This window comes from Neolamprologus multifasciatus, chromosome 6 (assembly GCF_963576455.1).
Source record: "Neolamprologus multifasciatus chromosome 6, fNeoMul1.2, whole genome shotgun sequence".
NCBI lineage: Eukaryota > Metazoa > Chordata > Actinopteri > Cichliformes > Cichlidae > Neolamprologus > Neolamprologus multifasciatus.
The window spans coordinates 22,706,651-22,730,023 of record NC_140444.1 but is presented as its reverse complement, the minus strand read 5'-3'; the positions used below and the strand labels follow the sequence as shown (position 1 = coordinate 22,730,023).

At 43.0% G+C, this 23,373-nt stretch overlaps 1 protein-coding gene across 5 annotated transcripts in view; it reads left to right on the top strand.

Annotated features, from left to right (window-relative positions):
- Nucleotides 1–15,357, top strand: part of fbxo41 (F-box protein 41) — a 71,068-nt gene extending 55,711 nt beyond the window's left edge. For 4 of the 5 annotated variants that reach the window (XM_085161830.1, XM_085161834.1, XM_085161831.1 and 1 more), the window contains exons 6-14: nucleotides 366–742; nucleotides 3,856–4,094; nucleotides 4,206–4,321; nucleotides 5,232–5,384; nucleotides 5,554–5,649; nucleotides 5,743–5,861; nucleotides 6,115–6,273; nucleotides 6,439–6,554; nucleotides 10,739–15,357. In XM_085161830.1, coding sequence (XP_085017956.1) covers nucleotides 366–742; nucleotides 3,856–4,094; nucleotides 4,206–4,321; nucleotides 5,232–5,384; nucleotides 5,554–5,649; nucleotides 5,743–5,861; nucleotides 6,115–6,273; nucleotides 6,439–6,554; nucleotides 10,739–10,801 — 1,438 coding nt within the window. In that variant the 3' untranslated portion in view covers nucleotides 10,802–15,357. The remainder of the gene's footprint in view (nucleotides 1–365; nucleotides 743–3,855; nucleotides 4,095–4,205; nucleotides 4,322–5,231; nucleotides 5,385–5,553; nucleotides 5,650–5,742; nucleotides 5,862–6,114; nucleotides 6,274–6,438; nucleotides 6,555–10,738) is intronic. The other variant, XM_085161835.1, reaches the window with a different exon arrangement.
- The last annotated feature ends 8,016 nt before the right edge of the window (nucleotides 15,358–23,373 follow it).

The window sequence follows — 23,373 nt, the reverse complement described above, 5'->3', positions numbered from 1 at the left end:
AACTAACTTACTCCTTCAAATAGCTCTTGTAAAAACAACCAAAAGACTCCCACAACTTGTCATATTTACGTTGCATTTCAAGTGTAAGCTTTTTTTGTAGACACTGTTGGTTACTTTTGGACCAATTTATCTCTAGCTTCATTTTTAACAGATTGGTTTGATAATTAGGTCTCTGCATGAAAGCCAGCAAAGCTATTTTTTATAATATCTGCTATATGTATGTGAATTATTATGTTTGTATTTGTTCAAAATTATTACCACAGTAAGTCTTGTTATTAGATGTAAGATGGGTCATCTATATGTTAGACAATTCAATAAAAAAAAAACTCATGTAGATTAACCTCCCTTGTATATTTTTTCTGCAGAGCATCAGGGAGGATCAAGTCTGTCTCGCAAGGCTCTGGAGGTTACGACAGTGATAGCGTTGAGATGCATCCCATGGAGGACTGTCCTGAAGCTCAGTACTATCACATGCAGTGCCGGTTGAATGAGGGGGGTTACGAACGCTCACCCGGATGCGGCTCGAGAAACTGGGGTCTTCGTAAACAGGCTATCCAGAACTGGCAGCGGCGACCTTACAGGAACAGCACTGAAGGCGAGGAGGGAGACGTATCTGATGTGGGTTCCCGAACCACCGAGTCTGAAGTGGAGATGTGGGAGCAAGAGAGGAGGGCTGTGGCAGAAGTCCAGCAGTCTGCTGCGCCCTATTCTCACAGCAGAGCAGCATACCGCCCCAACGCCGGTAAGGGCTCTTTGGAAAGTTGTTAATGTAGACAGATGGGTAACAGATGGGCGTAGCCACGGTGACAGGTCACCCATCGATTTCTGAACTGCGGTTGTTGAAGCCAGAGTTGTTGGCTGTTTAGTATTGTGGCCATTCTCATCTTGTTTTTGCCAGATGTGTTTTTTTCCAGAGTCAGATGTGACGGTGGAGGGCTGCTACTGGATCTGCCTAGCTAGCTTGTTTTCAAGCTGCATTGACAAACTTCTGGGTGCACAGATACATTTACCTGCTAATCGTTCTGAGTAACATATAAATAAGAAAAACAAATAGTGTTTTGTTCATCAAAACTTGCACAGCCTTCTTGGATAGCCTCCAGTTTACTGTTATATCTAGCTGCCCTTGCAGACAGATGGCAGCCTAGCCTGTATCCACTTTCTGTTAACATATTAAATTCTGCTGTGAAGTTGGATAGATATTTTACATTAAAAGTCCAAGGGGATTAACTCACTGTAGGACCTGCATTTTTTAGTACTTTGTTGGCTTGATTTTCAGGTCCCAGATGTTGGTGCATGTTTGTCAAGTGAAGGAAAATTAGTAGAAATCTCCATCCTGTAAATCCGACACTCCCTACAATTTAATATCTGGGAGCCAGGATTCCGAGTCGAGGTTTTGAAATGAGTCCCATAATAGAAGTGACAGATGTAGATCTGGGTCAGCTTGCTGTAATGTAATATTGCAGGAGCTGCGTCAGTGGCCGAAGCTCGTTCTACAAACTGATTGGGGTTTATCATTGAGGCCTTTTATCTGCTGCAGGTCTCGTATGATATTCATGCAAGACAAGGAAAAAATCTATACCATCTAAGAAAACAAAGTTAAATAAATTGTATTTAAATTAATAAATAACATGAAAATAGGTACAAATGATTAAAAACTCTAATATTGGACCACACATATGCTTATTGTGTTTGCAGTGCAGGTACACAGCTTCAGTTCAGCTGTGGTGCATCAGGGGTCATCAGGAAGATGGCTCCATCTGCAGTGTTGGAGCTAAATGCAGCTTCTTTACGTTTGCTTCCGATAAACAAAATAAATGAAGCAACGAGGGACAAGATAAACGCACAAAGTTTAGGGTCTATAAATATTTCTAGCAGGCTCACAGGCTAATCCAACACAATTTAAAATCTTGAGTCCTTTTTAATGAGATGTTTTGCCAGCGTTTTTGTTGTAGATGCTGAGTAAATCAAGTCAAACATTGCTGCAGGTGACTCTGCTGTTCTTCCTTTGTGTGCCTTTGTGCGCCTTTGTGTGTTGCGATATTTGTCTGTCATATTGTCTCAGTTCCTCCCCTCATACTAGGTTTTGTGCTCAGCCAAGCTAGGCAGCTAGTCTTTCCTGCACAACTGAAATCCACCACAGATTGTGCATTTCTCTCTTAACTTCTTGTAATGCCAAGATCTTTGAACTCACTGCTGTGGCCCCTCCATCTTTTAAATACCAGTTGGACTGGGGCGGTCTGCGAAGAAGCAAAGCTGGGCCAAATCTCTGACAAATTTGTGTAAACTGCTATAATGGCCCCATTAATACAAAAGATTCCTCTCATCGTGTTACTGGCATCCCTCTGCTCTGACGTAGTCCTTCTTTTCGGGAGAGTCTCTGCCAGGTTGTGATGGAGGTTTATGTATCTACAAGCAAAGACAGAGTTGTTTTCCCAGCATGCAACACATAGTTTGGCTTCTTTATTTTTTTTTAGTTCACTTGGCAATCTTGAGCGTAGGTGGTGTGTGTGTGTGTGTGTGTGTGTGTGTGTGTGTGTGTGTGTGTGTGTGTGTGTGTGTGTGTGTGTGAGAGAGAGAGAGACAAAGAGAGAGAGTGAACGAGGAACAGTAAGAGTGTAAGCAATGGTTCGTAGCCCTGTTGGTTTCGAGCGGACGCCTTCCAAGGCCAAAGACGAAATGAGTCATCTCGGAGCAATCTTGCTAAGAGGAATGGACGCATGATGTCAGCTGATAGATAAAAATCCACAGAATGAAAAGATGAGAAGGTGAAAAAAGAGCAATGTTAATTAGTGTCCTTCAGAAAGTTGGCGCCACCGTGTGACAGAATGTTTTTTTTTTCTTTTTTAAAGAGGATTTAAAGTACTTTGTGAGAGTCTCAACTCACCCATCATTTCTTTTACATTTTGCTAGAAAAATGGGAAACAGTTGCAGTGATTTATTAAAATGTGCAAACATACATGGAAATACAGCATACAGGGCAAAAACACAGTGTGTGTAACTTTACTGACCTTGAAAGTCAGAGTTTAACGTGGCCGCCTTTAAGGCGGTGTTGAAATAGTGTTTAAAAAATTAGGAATAGTTCTTCAGGCTTCTTAAAAGACATTCAAAGCGCTTCTTTGAAGGTAAAGTATTGTCAAAAATCAAAATGGTTCTTGTCTGTGTTCATAATTCCCTCGGTTTTGACAAAACCCCACAGTGTAAATGTAGCCTGAAACAAGATTTTTGACAATGCTTCAGTGAACTGTCAGCCCTTTGCTGGATTTCTTCCCTGTATCTTAAGGATTTGACTTTCAGATACTGTTAATTGTTAATCTATGCTAAATAGTTATTTCCTCCACATGTCCAGCTCCCTCATTATGTTTTGAAAGTACACCATATTCCAAGATGTTCCAAATTTTTGGCTAATAGATCTTTGGGAGTCACCTTGTTGTTGCAAAAATAATATTTGATGCTTGCCAAAGTGTAATATTTGGTATTTTTCTTAGATTCAACTAAAGAAATGGGTGCTTTACTAAGTTGCAAACACAGCACGGTTCCTCACTTGACTAGGGTGCTTTCGTTTGACTGATTCATAGGTCAGTGCTAAGTGGTTTAACACACAACCCCCCCCCCCCCCCCAAACATTCCTCTGAAAGAGTGAGTGAACAAGCAGATGTTTAGAAAGCTATTGAACTATTGTTTAAGACCACTTTCTTAAAAAAAAAAAAAAAAAAAAGACAAAGTCTGGCTCCTTCAAAGCAAAATATAAAGAAATGAGTGTTGGCTCAAGATTTTTGCACAGTACTGTATTTGCACAATAATTTTGTTAATCTAGTACAATTAGGAACTGGGTTAAAGACCCTTCTATTCCCACAGGTCGGTCTGAAGGCGTCTACAGCAAGCCATGCAGACATGAAAAGAGTCCTTCCAAATCCAATGAGGTGATCAGTCCAGAGATCCTGAAGATACGTGCTGCCCTCTTTTGTATCTTCACCTACCTGGATACTAAGACCCTGCTGAGAGCTGCCGAGGTCTGCCGCAATTGGAAGTTTGTGGCCCGCCACCCAGCCGTGTGGACCAGAGTGCTGCTAGAGAACGCTCGCATTTCTTCCAAGGTGCTTAGTGAACATGAAGATATTGTGATATATGTAACAGTCAAGATAACCATGTGCTTACTGTTATTATTTAAGGTGTATTTTCTTATGTACATGTATTTTTTTTCTCAGTTTCTTAGCACAATGTCTCAGTGGTGCACTCAGACACACTCTCTGATCCTGCAAAACCTTAAACCAAGACAGCGGGGCAAGAAGGAAACCAAGGAGGATTACCTGAAAAGCACACGGTGAGGCACACATCCAACATATAGCTGCCAAAGACTGCATGTAAAATATGGTCACTCCCACCACAGTGTCTTCCACTGCTTTGTGGATTCGCGTTTTGATGTTGTTGCTAACTTAGTTTCACCTTCAGAGGAGAGGGTGGAATGCTAAGCTGTCAGCTGATGTCAGCAAGCTATGGACTGTATTAAAAGCTCTGAGACGCAGTGGAGAGATGCAGTTGAATGACTTGAACTGTCCGTGGTAAAATAATTCAGAGCTTTAAATCTTAACTCAAAAATTGATGAGTTGTTAAAAAAAATTCTTCAGCTACAAAAACCAAAAATCTGACTTTTAGTATGCTTATTTTTCACTGTTGGACAGTTTAACATGAGAGCTCATGGTGACAGCCTCAAGCAGGCCATGTGATAAAAAGCCCTGAAGCTCACTGCTCGACCGATAAGCTCAGTTCCTGTTTTCAAATCCCTGCCTAGTGGCTCATTCACACCTGTTACTGCAGTGTGTGTTGTTTTGGCTTTATTAAGCATTGCTGTGCAAACTGTCAAACTAAGTGACATACCAAATGACTCCTCAAAGAGTGATTGATAAGCGGAAGCTACCAGGAGAAGGATAATTGATGAATACTGACATTTCCGTGCTGCCTGATTATGCTCGGCATGTAAAAGATCAGTTATGATTTCCTGGAAGTAGAAAAGTAGATATTTGATATGAGTGGACGAGTGGAACGTGGAGTGAAGGAAATGAATTAGAGTTAAGTAGGTGCTCCCAGGTTACGCTGATACAACTTGGATATGCTGCAAATGTTAGTGGACCCTTTTTTGTTATTTTCTATAAATGGTACTTTTGGAGTGTCAAAAAGCAAAAATATCACTTTCTGTCTTTTTCTGTTGACCTTCCCTTAAATCTTTGTCTAAGTGGCTGTCTGGAGGAGGGTCTAGAGGCGTTGTTAAAGGCCACAGGAAGTAACCTGCTGATACTGAAGATTTCACACTGCCCCAACCTGCTGACTGATCGCTCCCTTTGGCTGGCCAGCTGCTATTGCCGAGCCCTTCAGGCTGTAACATACAGGTAGACTCTCACACTGACATCCAGGTCCTGTCTTTTGTGAAATAACGTACACTCAAACCGCTCTATAAAAACAAATAGAAACTATCCTGCTTTTTATCCCAAAGACATGCTCTAATCTGTATAATATTGCGTGCAATTTGGTTATTTGTGCATATTTATTCTGTTTCAGGAGTGCCACAGATCCAGTTGGTCAGGAGGTTATCTGGGCCCTTGGAGCTGGATGTAGAGACATTATATCGCTACAGGTGGCGCCATTACATCCATGGTAACACACTCCATCTCATACCTAGAAACTCTGTTAAAATATAGGATTGCAAACAAATGAATGAACATTTCAAACCCAGTCTTTTCCCTTCAGCCAACAACCCGCTCGCTTCAGTAACCGATGTCTGCAGACCATTGGAAGATGCTGGCCGCACCTCCGTGCTCTTGGTGTGGGCGGTGCTGGGTGTGGGATTCAGGGACTGGCCTCGTTGGGTAACTAGAATAATAATTCCACTCCTTAGCGATTACAAATTAGAGTTTGAGCTTCACTGATCTAATTACTTTGTGTATTTTCTTGTATTTGATGTTTTTATCCAAATGAGTCTTGTCCATTCTTTGTTGTCCTGACATTATTTAGTTTAAAAGACCTGCATTTCTGCTACAGCTCCTATAAATATAAGTGAGTCTTTGTGTGCTGCAGTAACCTCTGCTGTGATTTATTTTGAAATCCTCCCTCTCTGTGCAGCGAGGAACTGCATGCGCCTGCAGGTGTTAGAGTTGGACCATGTGAGTGAAATCAACCAGGAGGTGGCAGCAGAGGTTTGCAGAGAGGGCTTGAAGGGCCTCGAGATGCTGGTGCTCACCTCCACACCAGTCACCCCGAAAGCCCTGCTCCACTTCAACAGTGAGTTTGAAAAAAATAAATCAGGCTAAGTAGCTTTGCAGTTAACTAGTGTGGCTGTGTAGTCAATAATATTAAAGCAGAACTCTAAGCAGAGCCATGTTTTTGCTGTTACATTACTGCCGGTGTTGTTACTTATGTGTGTTAACGCTCCTTCCATTTATGTAGGTGTTTGCCGCAACCTCAAATCCATTGTGGTTCAGATCGGTATAGAAGATTACTTTGAGGACCCGAACAGCCCAGAAGCTAGAAAACTGTTTGATGAGATGGTTAACAAGCTCCAGGTAACAGCACCTTTGTGTCTCACAGTCCACCCACACTTCACATACATAGTTTGATACACCAGTTTTTCATCTGATGAGACATCCAGTACTGTTCACAGACAAAATCAAGTTACAGGCATTCATTACTCAAGAGGAGGAAACCAACAGAAACCCAAACCTGCCTCCTAACCTCTCAGTTAAAAATAAATTTCCCATTTTTAGGAAATGCAGTGCATGATTGAGGTGACCTGTGGAAGTTCACACTGAGGTGATTTTAGTGACTTTAGATGCTGACCGCTGTTTGAGCCAGGCGAGCTGGTCTGAGTATTTCAGAAACTGCTTTTTTACTCAAACATCCCCACACAACCATCTCTGCAGTTTACAGAGATGGTCTGGAAAATAGGAAATATCCAGTGAGCAGCAGCTCCTATAGTGAAGATACCTTGTTGATGTCAGAGGTTAGAGGAGAATGACCGGACTACTTTGAGCTGATAGGAAGGCAACCATGAGGTATGCAGAAGCGCAACTACAACAGCAGAACACCACACAGGGTGCCATCTCAAACTGGTTTCTTGAACATAACACTGAGTTCACTGTAGTCAAATGACCTCCACAGTCAGCAGATCTCAATCCAGTAGAGGAACTTTAGGATGCAGTGGCATAGGGCAGCGGTCCCCAACCTTTTTTGCGCCACGGACCGGTTTATGCCTGACAATATTTTCACGGACCGGTCTTTAAGGTCCATCCATCCATCCATCTTCATCCGCTTTATCCGGGGCCGGGTCGCGGGGGCAGCAGCCTAAGCAAAGAGGCCCAGACCTCCCTCTCCCCAGCCACCTCCTCCAGCTCATCCGGGGGAACACCAAGGCGTTCCCAGGCCAGCCGAGAGATATAATCTCTCCAGCGTGTCCTGGGTCTGCCCCGGGGCCTCCTCCCGGTGGGACATGCCTGGAACACCTCACCCAGGAGGCGCCCAGGGGGCATCCTTGTCAGATGCCCAAACCACCTCAGCTGGCTCCTTTCGATGTGGAGCAGCAGCGGCTCTACTCTGAGCCCCTCCCGGATGGCCGAACTTCTCACCCTATCTCTAAGGGAGATGCCAGCCACCCTTCGGAGGAAGCTCATTTCCGCCGCTTGTATCCGCGATCTCGTCCTTTCGGTCACTACCCACAGCTCGTGGCCATAGGTGAGGGTAGGGACGTAGATCGACCGGTAAATTGAGAGCTTCGCTTTTACACTCAGCTCCCTCTTCACCACGACGGACCGGTGCAGCGTCTGCATTACTGCAGCTGCAGCCCCAATCCGTCTGTCGATCTCCGGCTCCCTTCTCCCATCACTCGCGAACAAGACCCCGAGATACTTAAACTCCTCCACTTGGGGCAAGACCTCATCCCCGACCCGGAGTGGGCACTCCACCCTTTTCCGGCTGAGAACCATGGCCTCAGATTTGGAGGTGCTGATCCTCATTCCCGCTGCTTCACACTCGGCTGCGAACCGCTCCAGTGCGAGCTGGAGGCCCTCACCCGATGAAGCCAACAGAACCACATCATCCGCAAAAATCAGAGATGAGATCCTGAGGCCACCAAAGCGAAAGCCCTCCGCCACTTGGCTGCGCCTAGAAATCCTGTCCATAAAAATTATGAACAGAACCGGTGACAAAGGGCAGCCCTGGCGGAGCCCATCACCCACCGGGAACGAGTCCGACTTATTGCCGGCAATGCGAACCAAGCTCTTGCAACGGTTGTATAGGGATCGAATGGCCCGTAGCAATGGGCCAGACACCCCATACTCCCGCAACACCTCCCACAGGACACCCCGAGGGACACGGTCGAATGCCTTCTCCAAGTCCACAAAACACATGTAGACTGGTTGGGCAAACTCCCATGCACCCTCAAGTATCCTCGAGAGGATGAAGAGCTGGTCCAGTGTTCCGCGACCAGGACGAAAACCGCATTGTTCCTCCTGCATCAGAGGTTCGACTAGCGGACGAACTCTCCTTTCCAGCACCCTGGCATAGACTTTCCCGGGGAGGCTGAGGAGTGTGATCCCCCTGTAGTTGGAACACACCCTCCGGTCCCCCTTCTTAAAGATGGGGACCACCACCCCGGTCTGCCAATCCACGGGTACTGCCCCTGATCTCCACGCAACATTGCAGAGGCGTGTCAACCAGGACAGCCCTACAACGTCCAGAGCCTTCAGGAACTCGGGGCGGACCTCATCAACACCAGGGGCTCTGCCACCAAGGAGTTGTTTAACTGCCTCAGTGACCTCGCCCCCGGAAATTGGCGAGTCATTCCCCTCATCCCCAGACTCTGCTTCCTCCTCGGAAGACGCGTCAGTGGGATTAAGGAGGTCCTCGAAGTATTCCTTCCACCGCCTGACAATTTTCTCAGTCGACGTCAGCAGCGCTCCGCCAGCACTATACACAGTGCAGGTAGAGCACCGCTTTCCCCTCCTGAGACGCCTGACAGTTTGCCAGAACCTCTTCGAGGCAGTCCGAAAGTCTTTTTCCATGGCCTCTCCGAACTCCTCCCACACCCGAGTTTTTGCTTCAGCCACTGCCCGAGCCGCATTCCGCTTGGCCTGTCGATACCTGTCGGCTGCCTCCGGAGTCCCACAGGCTAACCAAGCCCGATAGGACTCCTTCTTCAGCCTGGTGGCTCCCTTCACCTCTGGTGTCCACCATTTGGTTCGGGGATTACCACCACGGCAGGCACCAACCACCTTGCGGCCGCAGGTCTTTAAGGTGTCGCGGATAAATACAACAAAATAAAACTAGTACCGGTACCGAAAAAAAGAAGATTTATTCATAACACACGTGAAAAGACCCAGGAAAACCAAGTTAACGATAAAAACGATAACAAAATAACGCTGAAAACCAATAAAAACCCTGAAAACCATACATTTCACACCTGAGCCTCAACTCTCGCGGCCCGGTACCAAACGACTCACGGACTGATACCGGTCCGAGGCCTGGGGGTTGGGGACCACTGGCATAGGGGATTCACATCATGGATGTGCAGCTGACAAGTCTGCAGCAGCTGTGTGATGGTGTCATGTCAATATGGGCATATCATCACACCAGCACCTTGAAGAATTAAGGCAGTTTTGAAGGCCAAAGGACTGATGGAAACTTTATTCTGTGTTATTTCCTTCTAAAAACATGCAGCCAAACACAATGTGACTGTCAAACAAACCACAAGCACCGGAAAATGTGCCAAGGTGGCGCCACCTTATCTCGCTGTTGTTTTGCATCTCTGTGTTCTTCTGCTGTTGTCGTTTTCCTCTCAGGCAAAGTTGACTATCACAGCTGACTTAGTGCTGTGATAGTCAAACATCCAGAATAAATAAAAAGAGTTTATGCCAATGAGAGCGAGACGTTTTTGTTTAAATAACTTTACAGTATCAGTTTGTATTATTGTTTGTTAGTGTAACTTTTATGTAGGAGTGAATATGATTTATAATTTGGAAACATAACTCCTTTTTATATACACCCCCCAATCAAAGAAATTGATTCTTTGTCAGCCCCCGTTATGAGTCTTCCTGAATGAGCAGTTACTATTTTACTAAAGTAACAGCCATTCATTCATCAAAGGTCGACTGTGCAATGTTAATGTCTGACATTATAGTTACTGTATCTGGTAACAAAGGTCCTGTATACACATGACTAAGAGTTAGGGCAATAGTTGTTAAGTGGGTACAGTGCATCTATCTTTATCACAGTTGCATACCATTAGACCATGACTCAGTCCTCAAAGCCCCAGTGGTGGTTTGTTGTGGATGTGCTGCCGCTATGCTGCCAAGATGCTTTGGCTGTTGTTGAAGTTTACCCCCCCCCCCCCCCCCCCCCCACACACACACACACACAAAGCTGTAGAATCAAGAGATTTTTTTAGTTTGAGGTATTTTTTTCTTTTCTCTCCAAAAGGTGCAAACAGCTCTGATTCACTTTTATCCCTCCTTCCTCACGATTGCTGTGGAGAAAGAAACATCAAAGTGAATCATCTGTTTTGTCAAACAAGTCATGTAAAGGTGAAGCATAAAGGGCAAAAAAGGTGCAACTGTACGAAAATAAAAGAGCATGACGAGATGGAGATTTATAGAGGATAGACTATTTGGCTTGCAGGTATTTAGAGATAAGTCATACACATCGTGTGTCTCTACAGGAAACGAGATTATGATATCACTCTCTCTTTTACTTTCAGGCTCTAAAGAAGAGACCCGGCTTCTCCAAAATCCTCCACGTGAAAGCAGACAGTCTCTGCTAACGTCTTTTGTGCAGGTTACTCAAGCCTTGGAGAAGGTGCCATCACGGCTCCAGTCAATCAAAAAGACCCAGCTGTTCCTGGAGTTGAATGCGTCTGCAGCATCGTGAAGAAGTAGTATCGAGGGCTCAGTGTGCATTTTGCTAAAGTACAAATCTAAGACAGAAAAACTTGATACAGTTATCTCGTTAATATCGGTTAGCCAGTTTGACTTGCAGCGGCACTATGTATCAGAAAGGGGGGCTTGTTTTAAACCTGACAAACTCAAGAAACGCAACAGCTTACTCTAAATTTTCCTTTGCAGTAACCTTTTTGCTTTTTCCATTCAAAAAAGTGGTTCGTGTCATTGCACAGAGCAGATCCCTTTTATTGCAACCCTTGAAGCCACACGACAGCGCTTTTTAGCTGTCCGCATCCACACAGTGCTTGATGTAGACTAACACCAATAGCTGATGGGCTGACGGGCTGCAGAACATGATCACAGGCAAATGTGACTTCTCTTATTCAAGTTCACGTTGTGTTTGTGTCTGCGTGGATGACTTAAACACATAAATGGAAATTGTGACAAAGTACTGGATCAAGCCTGTACATTGAAACTGGACAATGGATGACTTTGAACACTTACTGCTTCCACCCAGAACAGAAATATGCTGCACCAGCTCCGGGTTCCATGGACAGAGCGCAAAGGACAGCCACACACAAACACACACAGACCTTCAGTCTTCTAAACACTGCCTGGCAGTGATGCATTTTGCCTCCTCTTCTCTAACATCCTCTGTTTCCATATGTTTAAAAAAAACAAAAACAAACAAGGTCACAAATCTTGTGTTTTTAAATATTTGGGCCTGTTCATCCCAGACAGCAGGATTTAATACCTGACGTTACCGGTGCCATTCGTAACAGTGTCCTCATTCCAGTGAGCGTTTTCTCCAATGTGCCATTAACGAGGGGGAAAGGGGGACCAAGTGTTTGATCACTAAAATCAAAAGCAGTGTTGATGTTTGATTTAAATGTGTGTGAATTTAAGGCGTTGTGTTTCATATGGGACAAAGTCTCCAGGTGTATGCAGGTGTCGTAGAGTTTGGACGTCATCCGACTTTATTCGTTTGCCACCTGAATCAGTGCCATTCCTGTTCACGGAGCTTCTCGTGGCCAAAGCTCTTGTGCGATTCCTCATTTGTATTCATTTAACATTAACGTCCTCTGCCTCCCTCTGCTGGTGATTCCATGCAGATGCAGCGCTGACGTGCAGCTGGCGTTATGTGACACTTTGTACCCTTTGCAGCATGGAACAAGGATCACCTTTTACTATTTTGCAGACATAAGGGATCAGGTCTTCGGTGTCACCTTTAAAATTGGAAAAGCGACCTGACTACAGTTTAGCGTATGTTTTGGAAATCCTCAAAAAGTATGAGTAGCAATACCTGCAGTAGTTAAACTTACTGTGTTCACTCTTCTGTGCTGCAAATAACTTAAAAGGGAGGAGCGCCAGTGATTTTTATACAGCCAGATCGCCCGTATACACACACAGATACACACAGTAACACAGCCTGTGAAAACAGTATCTTAATATATGCTGAGGCTCTGCAGGAGCGTTGTCCTGTCTGAGAAAATAGAAATTGTGATCTGGTGGTTATCTCACATTTCTAACAGAAAACCTGGGATCTGAACTGTGGGTGTAGAAAGATGTAGGTGGTTACCAAAAAACTGTATTTCGGAGTGCTGCGATGGACTGTTTTATTTATTTATTTTTTATAGTTTTTGAAACTTGATGATTCTATGGACCAAAATTCTGCTGCACTGAATTTTAAATGTCTCTCTAATGAGTTCCTTGACTTTATGGAAGTGCAATACTAAATCTCTAAACGGAGCTCACAATCAGTTGTAAAGGGGACCTATTGTGCTCATTTCAATTCAATTTTATTTATATTCCCAAAAACATTCGCCTCAAGGCGCTTAATATTGTGGAGTAACGAAGAAACCACAATATTGGAAAGAAACCCCAACAATCATATGACACTCCCGCCTACCAGTGAGCAAGAACCTGGCAACAGTGGGAAGGAAAAACTCCCCTTTAAAGGGAAGAAACCTCCAGCAGAACAGGGCTCAGGGAGGGGCAGCCATCTGCTGCGACCGGTTGGGTGCTGAGGGTAAAGAGTGCCATATTTTTATTCTTGGGCTCTACTAGGTAGAGTAGATGATTCACAGACAAAAGAAAATCCTTATTTTGCTTAATCTAAGCAATCTAAGCCTTCAGAAAGATTCAGGAAGTCACGTGAGAGGTGGGTGGAGATTCTGTGCTCACAGTTATCTGCCTCAGATGACGTATCAAGGATTTCCGCTCTCTCGGTGACATCATAAAAATGTCATCTGTAGCCTGATAAGCCTTGGCTTTTGGTTCACAGCGATTATGAGGAGCAATATGAAAGGAAAGCATAGCAGGTCCCTCGCTATAAACAAATCACGAGCACAGTTCTGTAACAAGTTTCAAAATTAATCAAGAGACGTGCAGAACATCACTTCTTCTTCTACTCTGTCACTTTACACACCTTATTCGCCCGACGGCCCTGCCTCGCCACGCCAGGCTGCATCATTTGTGGGCGGAACAGCAGCAGAGCAGAGCAGGTTGACATTTTCAAGGAGCCCTGTGTGGGTGTCTGTCACGTGAGCTCTTTAAAATTCCCAGATAAACAAAGCTCTTAGCCGCTCTGCTTCACAGTCAGATATACGTACGCAGACTTGTGTAACTGCAAATTGTTGTGACGATAATTCGGGAACAGTCTTGGATGTCCATTTCTCCGTGTTCTTCCAGTACCACATATTTATTATCCCACACTGGTCACAGATTGTTTGCTGGGTGCAGGTGAAGGAAATGTGGGGAATGGTGTAAAGGTTTGCTGACACAATAGGGAAAACACAAAAGCACTTATTGATTTTATTTTATTTTTTTAGTTTTAGACAATCCTGCCTTGGTTATCAGCTACTCTGTACATAATGTTTGCTTAAAAAAAAAAAAAGCAACAAAAATGACCAACCTTTGATGTTATATAATATTAAGGTCATACTAACGAGTGGCAAAGTTGAAGTTTACAGGTGTTCACTCTGTAAGCGTTTTCTCTCCAAAGGTTGACGACAGACGAGCAGAGAGAGAATTATATTATGTATAACAGTAGTGTTGAAATTGCAGTTGTGTACTAGATACTTTATATTAAATGTGCATCAGAGTCATATAGAGATGGAAATTATTTAAGAAGAGGTTAAAGTTAATAATCAGCTATTTATTTCTATAAAAAAAGAGCGATGTGTAATACTGTTGGCATGTTTGTGTTCACGCATCAGTCATTGAGTTGCCTTCTTTACTGTTCTGCTACTGTGGCGAGAAAATTATTCGATGTTTAAAGAGCTTTGATTGCCTGCAGGTTAATAATCTTTATTTCAACCCGTCTGTTGTTGCACTAGTGAAAAACAAAACAGGATTTAAAAAAAAAGAAGATATTTCAGATGTTTATTATAAGAGTGTTGTTTTTAATGTTCAGCTATCTCTCAGTATTTTAACAGAAATATGATGCACTATTTTCCCCCCTTTTATTGGCCGGCCGGTCGTCGGTTGTGTCGGGGGCGACGGCGGTCGGCCTGCCCGTCGGCGCCTTCTGATGGGCTACTAAAAAGGAACTCTTCGCTTACATGTCGGTTTCATTGGGAAGGTGATTTCGGAAACACGATAAACGATACCTTTACGAACTTCTATAAGTGAACAGACATACGGTTTCTCATCTGTCATATCTCTTCATGTTGGGAAGGGGAAAAGATCGAACCTGATTCAGCTACATTCAAGTGTTTTTTAGGTTACCGATATGACCTTACGCTCATGTATTTTGAAACGTTTTTAATTGATTTGCTTTAGTTTTGCTTTTATTTGCCGATTTCACGCGCACACCCATCATTACATCAGTTGCTTTATTTTGAAGTTGGCCTGCTGAGGGTGTTGCAGAGCCCTTTTGTTGCCCTCTAAAGCTGCAGATTAGAGGTGCCAAGCGTGCTCGAGTGACTCCTTTTGGTTCGAGTTATGATCCTGTAGTTGTTTCGTTTTGAAATTGGAAGGTACTTTCTCATTCACTTTTGTTTTGTTTGTTTTATTTAAATCAAGTATCCTCTGTTGCAGTTACGCCAGTTTATCATAGTGTGCAATAGAAAAATGGTGTCTGAGTGTTCATGTACCTCTCTGTACATATTTTATGTGTGATTGATTGTATTCTGCCCATTCATCTGAACAGTATTTTACACATTACCTCAACACTTAACTGGGCAATTAAGTGTGCCGTTTGTCTTTGTAATCTTTGTTTTCCTTTTATTTTTTGATCGCCGGCTGATCCATGAACTTCATCCGATTTGCTTGAGACGAAATTAATTCTGTTGCTGGAAAAACAACAACAACAAAAAACCCAAATAACTTTCCCAAAACATGATCAGCCTTCTCTGATGACTGCAATAGATGGAAATGTTTTACTGCTCATTTTCACTCATTTTGTTGTCATCAATAAAAACTGCTTTAAATTGTACTGGCTCATTTTTTAAATAATTTTTTTTGTCATTTTAGAATAAAATCATATCCTAGTAATATTTTAAGATATGACTATGTAGTAGAAAATCCTTTAAAACAGAAAGATCACGGTTTCACAGGCCACTTTATTATCTACACCTTGCTAGAAACCAAAGGTGCTCTGTTGGATTGAGATGTGGTGACTGTGGAGGCCATTTGAGTACTGTGAACTCTTCATCATGTTAAAAAATGCAGTTTGAGATGATTTGAGCTTTGTGACACGGTGTGTTATCAGAAGATGGGTACACTGTGGTCATGAAGGGATGGACATCAGCAGCTATACTCTCATAGGCTGTAGTGTTTAAATGATGTTCAGTTGGTACATTTCTGGGTATGATGCACGTGACTGTAATAAATCCACCCCAAAATCAAATTTTACCATCTATTTTTTTTATAAAAATGTCATTTATTATTGTAAAATTAGAAATCTGTGACTTAAATTGATAAGGAACACCCGATGAGGCGACTTGTCAACGTGTGCATACTTTTGAAAAGAAAAAGAAAAAAGGAAATGAAATAAAAGCACCGTCCCTACATGTAATGAGCCACTCAAAACAGCAGAGCAGATCACTTTAGCCTTGGCCTGGAAAGATGTAGCTGAATGGTTAAATCCTCTCTCTCTTCAGCTTCACGTGTTCCCTGCTGGACCGGAACTCCTGCCAGAACTTTGTCCCCATGTTTCCTCTCTGCTTTCTTACAGTCTGAATGGAGGAGGAGGAGGCTGAGTACGCTGCACACGGAGAAAAAAGTTTCAGCTTTGCTGCCTCTTACACACAAACAATTTCCCAGCACAGCTGATTTCTTAACTTGCTGAAACAAGTGAATGTTTCAAAGCTCCACTAATGAATGTTTTTAAAATGAGTCAAACGGCAGGATGTCATCCGAAAAAGATGATTCATAGTTAATGAAAATACAAACAATCTGCAGTGAGACTTTTTTTTTCTTTTTTCTCTTTAGCTTTTGATTTTATTACTATAGTATGGTATAATCTCATATTTCAGAAGGTTAAGGAAAACATGAAAACACAACAGACAATAATAATAATAATTTAAGGATATTTTATTGAAAGTGAAAATGGTACAAATATTCTGGAGCCGTTCGTACAACAGCTAAATCATAATGATATATTATTTCTTAAAGAAAATAATGAAAATGGAACAATCAAAACTTCTTATTGAAAGGTTATTGAAGCATGCAAAGCAGTGGCAGGAAACTTTGTGTGTGTGGGACTTGCATGCATTTCCCACGCTTACTGAAATGGCAGTGGAGGTGCTTTAACGCTCTCATGAGCCCCGAACATCTCTCTTTTAACCCCTGTTTTAGTAAAAGTAACACAAAACATGGATGAAAATTAACCTTCAAAGTAAGCAGAAGGCTAACAACACTAAGAAAAAAGACGAGTGAAACACTGGGGTGGCTATACTTCTACTCAAATAAGCAAAATAAAATAAGGAACCAACAATTTAAAAACACCACAATCTACTATAATAAAAACAAGAAACTGAAAGTTCAACAAACATGAAAATCAAAACTTCGAACACCACAATAACAGTAAAATTGCCACAGAAACCATTATGTAAACAAACTGAGGACAAAAACTAAGGAAATTTGTGTTTGGTTTTTTTCTTTGTTGTCCCAAAGCTTCTTGCAATAAATCCTATACTGCTGGAAAGCCTGTTTACTTCCACTAAATGTTACCACATTTGTAAGCAAAATGCATTTGTGGGTTGTGCCCATGAAAAGCTTCCTAAACCTTCTCTGCCAATGTTAAACAGCTTATTCATGCTTGGTGTCCGTATTTATTGGAGTATTGGAAGTCTAAAGTAACAAGAGGGTACTGTCAATTTAACAGTTTATTCATTGAACACAGAGAGGCCTCAACAGCATGTGGAAGAACCATACACAGACACAACTGTCTGCCACCTCCTTGTCACCACCTTGGTCACGCACTGCTGTGGGATGGGATCCCATTCTTCTTCCCCAATTTGCCGCAAGTCAGCCAGTGTGGTTGTACTGGTCACTCTAGCCCAAACCGCATGCCCACCCTAATCCAACAAGTGTTAGTGAGGTTGAGGTCAGGACTGCAGTCATCTGTCCTCTCCACTCCCAAACTTAACGTAGTCTCTGATAAACCCCACTCTGTGGGGCGAGCATTGTCCTGTTGGTGGACTGAGTTCAGTCATAGTGTGTGGAGATATGGGACTGCCGCTGGTTGCAGAATCTCATCAATTCCATCACGGTAAAAGCTGTTAGCATATCAGTGAAGCAATCAGCATAGTGCTCTCCGAGCCTTCTCCACGCACAAACACACAAAATCCCCTGGCTCATGCTCTATGTATTTTCATCCATTTTCTTCCACTTATCCTTATCAGGGTCAGAGGGGCAGCTGGAGTCTATCCCAGCTACCGCAGGGCGAGAGGCGGGGTACACCCTAGACAGATCCAGGTCTGTTGCAGGGCTAACAGACAGACACTCGCATTTACACCTATGGTCAGTTTAGAATCACCACTGAACCTAACCCCACTAACTGCATGTGTTTGGACTGTGGGAGGAAGCTGGAAGTGAACCCACGCAGACAAAGGTAGACATGCAAACTCCACACAGGCCAGATGGTGAATTTGAACCTTGTTCTTTCTTGCTGTGAGACAGCAGTGCTAACCACCGCGCTGCTCTTTATGTATTGTACTTCTAGTTTCAATTCTGTTAAGTGGAAGAAGTGAAAGCAATTACTAACATCCTGTTGCAAAGGGAAGCAGAGAACAGCAGGCAGTGGAGTTGACACAGGCATATGTGTTTTTCAAAAGTTTCGTCTCTGCTAGAGTGATGATCCAGCCCAAACTATAAGCGTTCGAGCCTAATCCTAATAGCAGAGAGCACGTCTACTTTTGCCACAGCATTCTGGATGAATGTTTTTCAGGGAGCTTTTACAGCAACGTGATATAATAATGAATAACAGTAGTCAAGCCTAGAAGTCATACATGCATGAACTAACCTTTCAATATGAGGAAGTGTGTTTCTATTTTAGCGGTATTTCACAAATATAAGGTGTTGGTCTCTACATGGCACAGCATGGTCTGCTTAGGATCCAGGATGGAGGAACTGAGACCAACCTAGACAAGTAGGGAGGAAGGAAAGCACAATATACATGCATATAATATAAATTAAGCTAACAAGTGTAGTAGATATATTGGTAATCTTTAAATGTATTTACTTACAAATCCTAGCTTTAGCTGATCTATTAAGTGCCCCACGTACAAGTAAATATACAGTTAATTGCATAATATTGAAAAAAGAAGAAGGGTTTCACTCATTCTTAATTACAAACCCACTCAGGGGTTTTCCACCTCTGCTTAGATGGGCTGAAAGTTGCCCACAGGCTTGGTGCAGATTCAGAAAAGATAAAGGTTGAATATTTATTCCGCCTCTTGCTCAAATTAAAAGACGATAGGAACAGGAGGAACTCATTTTCTCACACCGAGCCATCCATCGATCCAGCACATACATCATTCACAAGCGACGCTTCGAGCTCAGTGCAGAAAAACACAGGTGTATAATGTATAAACCATTACTGCCTTTCTCTGAGGGATTGTCCTGACATTGTGTGCCTGCATGCTCACAGAGAAGCATTGAAGTGAGTCATTGTTAATGCTTTTAATGGTTTTCCTGCAGTTACAAGTAGAAAGTCTGTTGTGAAGGCCAAACCGCTGATGACTTCTGAAACGTGTTTGCTTTTTCTGGGAACTGCAGCTGAGCAGCAGGTCACCTTTGTTCAAATTCAAATACATTTAAGCAGCTAGCGTGCACAAATATCAACACTCTATTATTGGATACCAGGAATTACGACTATCTAGTTTTATAAATCGGCCTTTCGACTTTGTAATTTTACTGCTTTTACGTTTTCCCAAGATTTGGGGAATGCATTGAAATGTTGTTTTGAATGTGTGTGTGATGGTCTTTGTGGATTGCACTGAGTGAGAACAGAATGCGCCCCATGCTAGAGAACAGACATCTTTTCTCAGTCGTGAATTAAAACTCCCCTTTTTTTTTTCTGTGTGACAGTACGAATTGTTCCACCTTGAAAGGAGCAATAACAGAGACTTCAGTCAGGCTCTGTCTGCACATGCCCACACAGTAATGAGACGAGGTCTAATCAGACAAAGTGAAAACACCTGTGTGGGTGGCCCGTGACCATTTAGAGGCTTTAGTTCCCAAACACAAAATTAAAGAGCCTACAGGTCGTCTGTTCATCTTCGGGGGGCGCCGTGTCCCTCAGTACTGACACGTTAAACTCTTGGATGCACGTCATTCTCACGTTTGAACTTGAGTCTATTCTCCTTCTAGTTCACCATCTGACGCTGCTTGATTTTCATATCTGGCAGCAAGTTTACACCACGAAGATGGATCTGTGTCCTTGCTGCTTATGTGGTTGTCAGTCTGTGCTTCAGCTGTTTCCCATAAGAGCCGAGCTGCCTGTAGGGTGCAGATTCGCAACCCTCAAATTATCTCGTCTCTGTGCTTTAACCCTGTAATGCCAAGTGTGTAATGTTTGATGCACGGATTTTTGTGAGTTTTTGAGATTTGTTACATTCCCCTAAGAGGTTTCGGGGCAAATAGGAAAATAAAAAAGAAGTGTCTGGGTTGAAAAAGAGACATTGAGGCAAAAATATGAAACGCATACTGTTTGCAATACTTTGGAAATCAGGTAAAAGTCTCTGTGCAGAACTGATATGTAGTACTGTAGGCTTCTTTCGGCTGCTTCCTTAATGTGGCTTAAATAAAGCTGACCACAACTATAGATCTGCAGCCTAAGTAGATTTTAATTGGAAACTTCCAACCAAACACGTGATCAGTAATGGATTCTGGGTAACCATTCGTGACATGGTGCTTGTCAGGGTGCACCGATTTATCCTTAAAGCACAGAGGGGCAATTTTGAGTTACTTTCCTCTGCAGTTATTTTTTGTGCCGGTCTTGGAGTTCTCTAATTATATGTGAATGCATTAAAATAAAACACTTTTCTGAACCATTTATCAATTCTTTGAGATTAATTCTGAACAATCTGCAAGCAACTGAAACAAATAATGCACTGAACTGACATCTGCCTGCCAAGTTATTTCCTTCCATGCTCTACAAAGTCCAACAGTTAGCGTGTTTGTTGACGTGGCTAGCATAAATTGGTGAAAATCAATGTTGTGAACTTTTCTCCTTAAAGCTTCCCATATTCAGTCTTGGAAAGGCCACTTACTCTTTCCCCTAATGAAAAATAGCTTAAATGTTAAAAAAACAAATGAAAAATTTCGTCATTTTAGCTCTCCTGATGTGATGAAACTTTTGTTGCTGACACATCACATTTCTACAGTCACAGGCAACTTCATCAACTATACCTTGCTAGAAATAGGTCGGACCTCCTTTATCTTCACAACTGCCTTTATTCTTCATGGCTTTGTGACATGGTGTGTTATCCTGCTGGAAGCAACTATCAGTAGATACGTGCACTGTGATCATAAAGGGATGGACATGAGCAGCAACAATATGAAGGTCGTCTGTGGTGTTCAAATGATGGTCTAAGGAATTTGAAAAGAAAAGCATCTGAACTTCTTGAGCCACGATCGCCCTGTGGCTCATGAGTTCGTCTTGTAATCTGAAGGTTGCTGGTTCGAGCTCCGGCTCGGACAGCCTCAGTTGTTGTGTCCTTGGGCAAGACACTTCACCCTGAAGTTTTAATCGTCGGTCCTGAGGCTCAGAGAGAGAAACTCTTGTCTAAATTACAGGCATTTTCACTATGTCCTTCGCTACAAGTGAAAAACCTGGGTGTTATTTTTGACTCTGAGCTTGGTTTTATCCCACATATTAAACATGTAACCAAAATTGGATTTTATCACCAAAAAAATATAGCCAGAGTCCGCCCAATTCTCTCTCGGGCCAACACGGAGATGTTGATGCATGCTTTTATTACCAGTCGCATTGATTACTGTAATGCCCTGCTCTCTGGTCTTCCTAAAAAGAATATTTCAACTTTTACAAAACTCTGCAGCTCGTGTGCTGACGAAGACGAGAGGGCGGGCCCACATTACACCGGATTTAGAATCGCTGCACTGGCTCCCCGTGTGTTTCAGGATCGATTTTAAAGTTCTTTTATTGGTTCTTGGGCCTTCTTATCTCTCAGATCTGCTTTTACCATATGAACCCTCGCGGACCTTGAGGTCCTCTGGTACTGGCCTTTTGATTGTCCCTAAAGTCAGGACACATACTCACGGAGAGGCAGCTTTTCAGTGGTATGGTCCTCGTCTGTGGAACAGCCTGCCGGAGGAGCTCAGGGCCGCAGAGAACGTACATGTTTTTAAGAACAGGCTCAAGACCCACCTTTTTAATTTGGCTTTTACTTAACGTTTATTTATTTTACGCTTATTTATTCTATCCTGTTATTCTATTGTTAATTTAGGTTTTACCTAATATTTATTGATTTTATTCTTATTCATTTTTTAATCTTCTTACTCTATTTATATTTATATTTATACTCTATCCCGTTCTTATTTATTTTATCTTTTTACCCAGTATATATCCTATTGTGTCATATCTCCAGTGTTTCCTCGGAGGGCGCTCTCTGCACCGGGGCTGTGATCGACCGTGGCTGCTGGGGCTCTGGGGGTCCTCTCAGCCTGGCTGGGGGGCTTCTTTGCCTCCCTCCTGCTGTGTGCCCAGCCTGGAGGCTGCGGTCTGTGACCGGCTTCCGGTGCAGACGGCTCCCCATGATAGTGTTTCCTCACTTGGCTCATGCGTACCCAGTCCAATTTTACTTTTTAAGTGTGCGCGCGCGCGCGCGTGTGTGTGTGTGTGTGTGGGGGGGCTTCTTTTAACCATGTAAAGCACTTTGTGCTACATTTTTTTTTGTATGAAAAGTGCTTTATAAATAAAGATTGATTGATTGATTGATTTACTGCTGGCACCAGTGTCTGGCAGCCTCGCCTCCATCAGTGCGCCCCAGGGCAGCTATGGCTACAATGTAGCTTGCCATCACCAGTGTGTGAATGAATGGGTGAATGACTACATGTAGTGTAAAGCGCTTTGGGGTCCTTAGGGACTAAGTAAAGTGCTATACAAATACAGGCCATTTCATTAAGTAGCTTGAAGACGTTTCACCTCTAATCTGAGAAGCTTCTTCAGTTCTAGGGTCAAATGGTGGAGAGTCCCAGATTTAAGCCCTGTGGGAGTGCCCCCCAAGAGGGACAATGGACCCCCTAATGATCCTCTACCTAATCACACGAGCCAAGGTGTGAAAATGGGTGTAGGTCACAATCAGCCTTTCGGGTGAGTTCATTTTTTAAATGATGGTTATCTGGTGCTAAAGGGCCCAAAGTGTGCCAAGAAAATTGAGACTCATCAAACCAGACAACATTTTAATATCCAATTTTGGTCAGCATGTGTGAATCGGTCTTCTGCTGCTTGTGGTCCATCTTGAAATGCTCTGCTGCATACCTCAGTTCTAACCAGTAGTTATTTGAGTTAATATTACCCCTCACTTAACATTAAAGCAGTCTGGCCATTCTCCTCTTACATTAATAAGGCACTTTTCCTCAGAACTGCCTCTCACTGGACATTTTCTTTTTCAGAGCATTCTTTGTAATACTTTAAAACATTTAAGTAATTCCCGAAAATTTTTGAGTAAAATTCTAGCTGCTCATCAGTTTCTAAAATACTCAGACCTGCCTATTTGGCACCAACAATCGCGACAGATTCAGACCTACCATGCCTGAATCGTGCAGTTGCTGTCATGCGATTAGCTGGTTAGATTTGTGTGTTAACAAGCAGCTGAACAGGTGCATTAACAAACCAGCCGGTGAGGGTTTGTAGTTAAAGAGGGCTTGTTTTCACACGACCACCTGACTCTGGAAAATGATGATTGGTGGGGCGTAAACACAGAATTTAAAACCTGTTTTCATTTGTTGCTAATTGAAACCTTCCCTTGTCTTTTCAGTC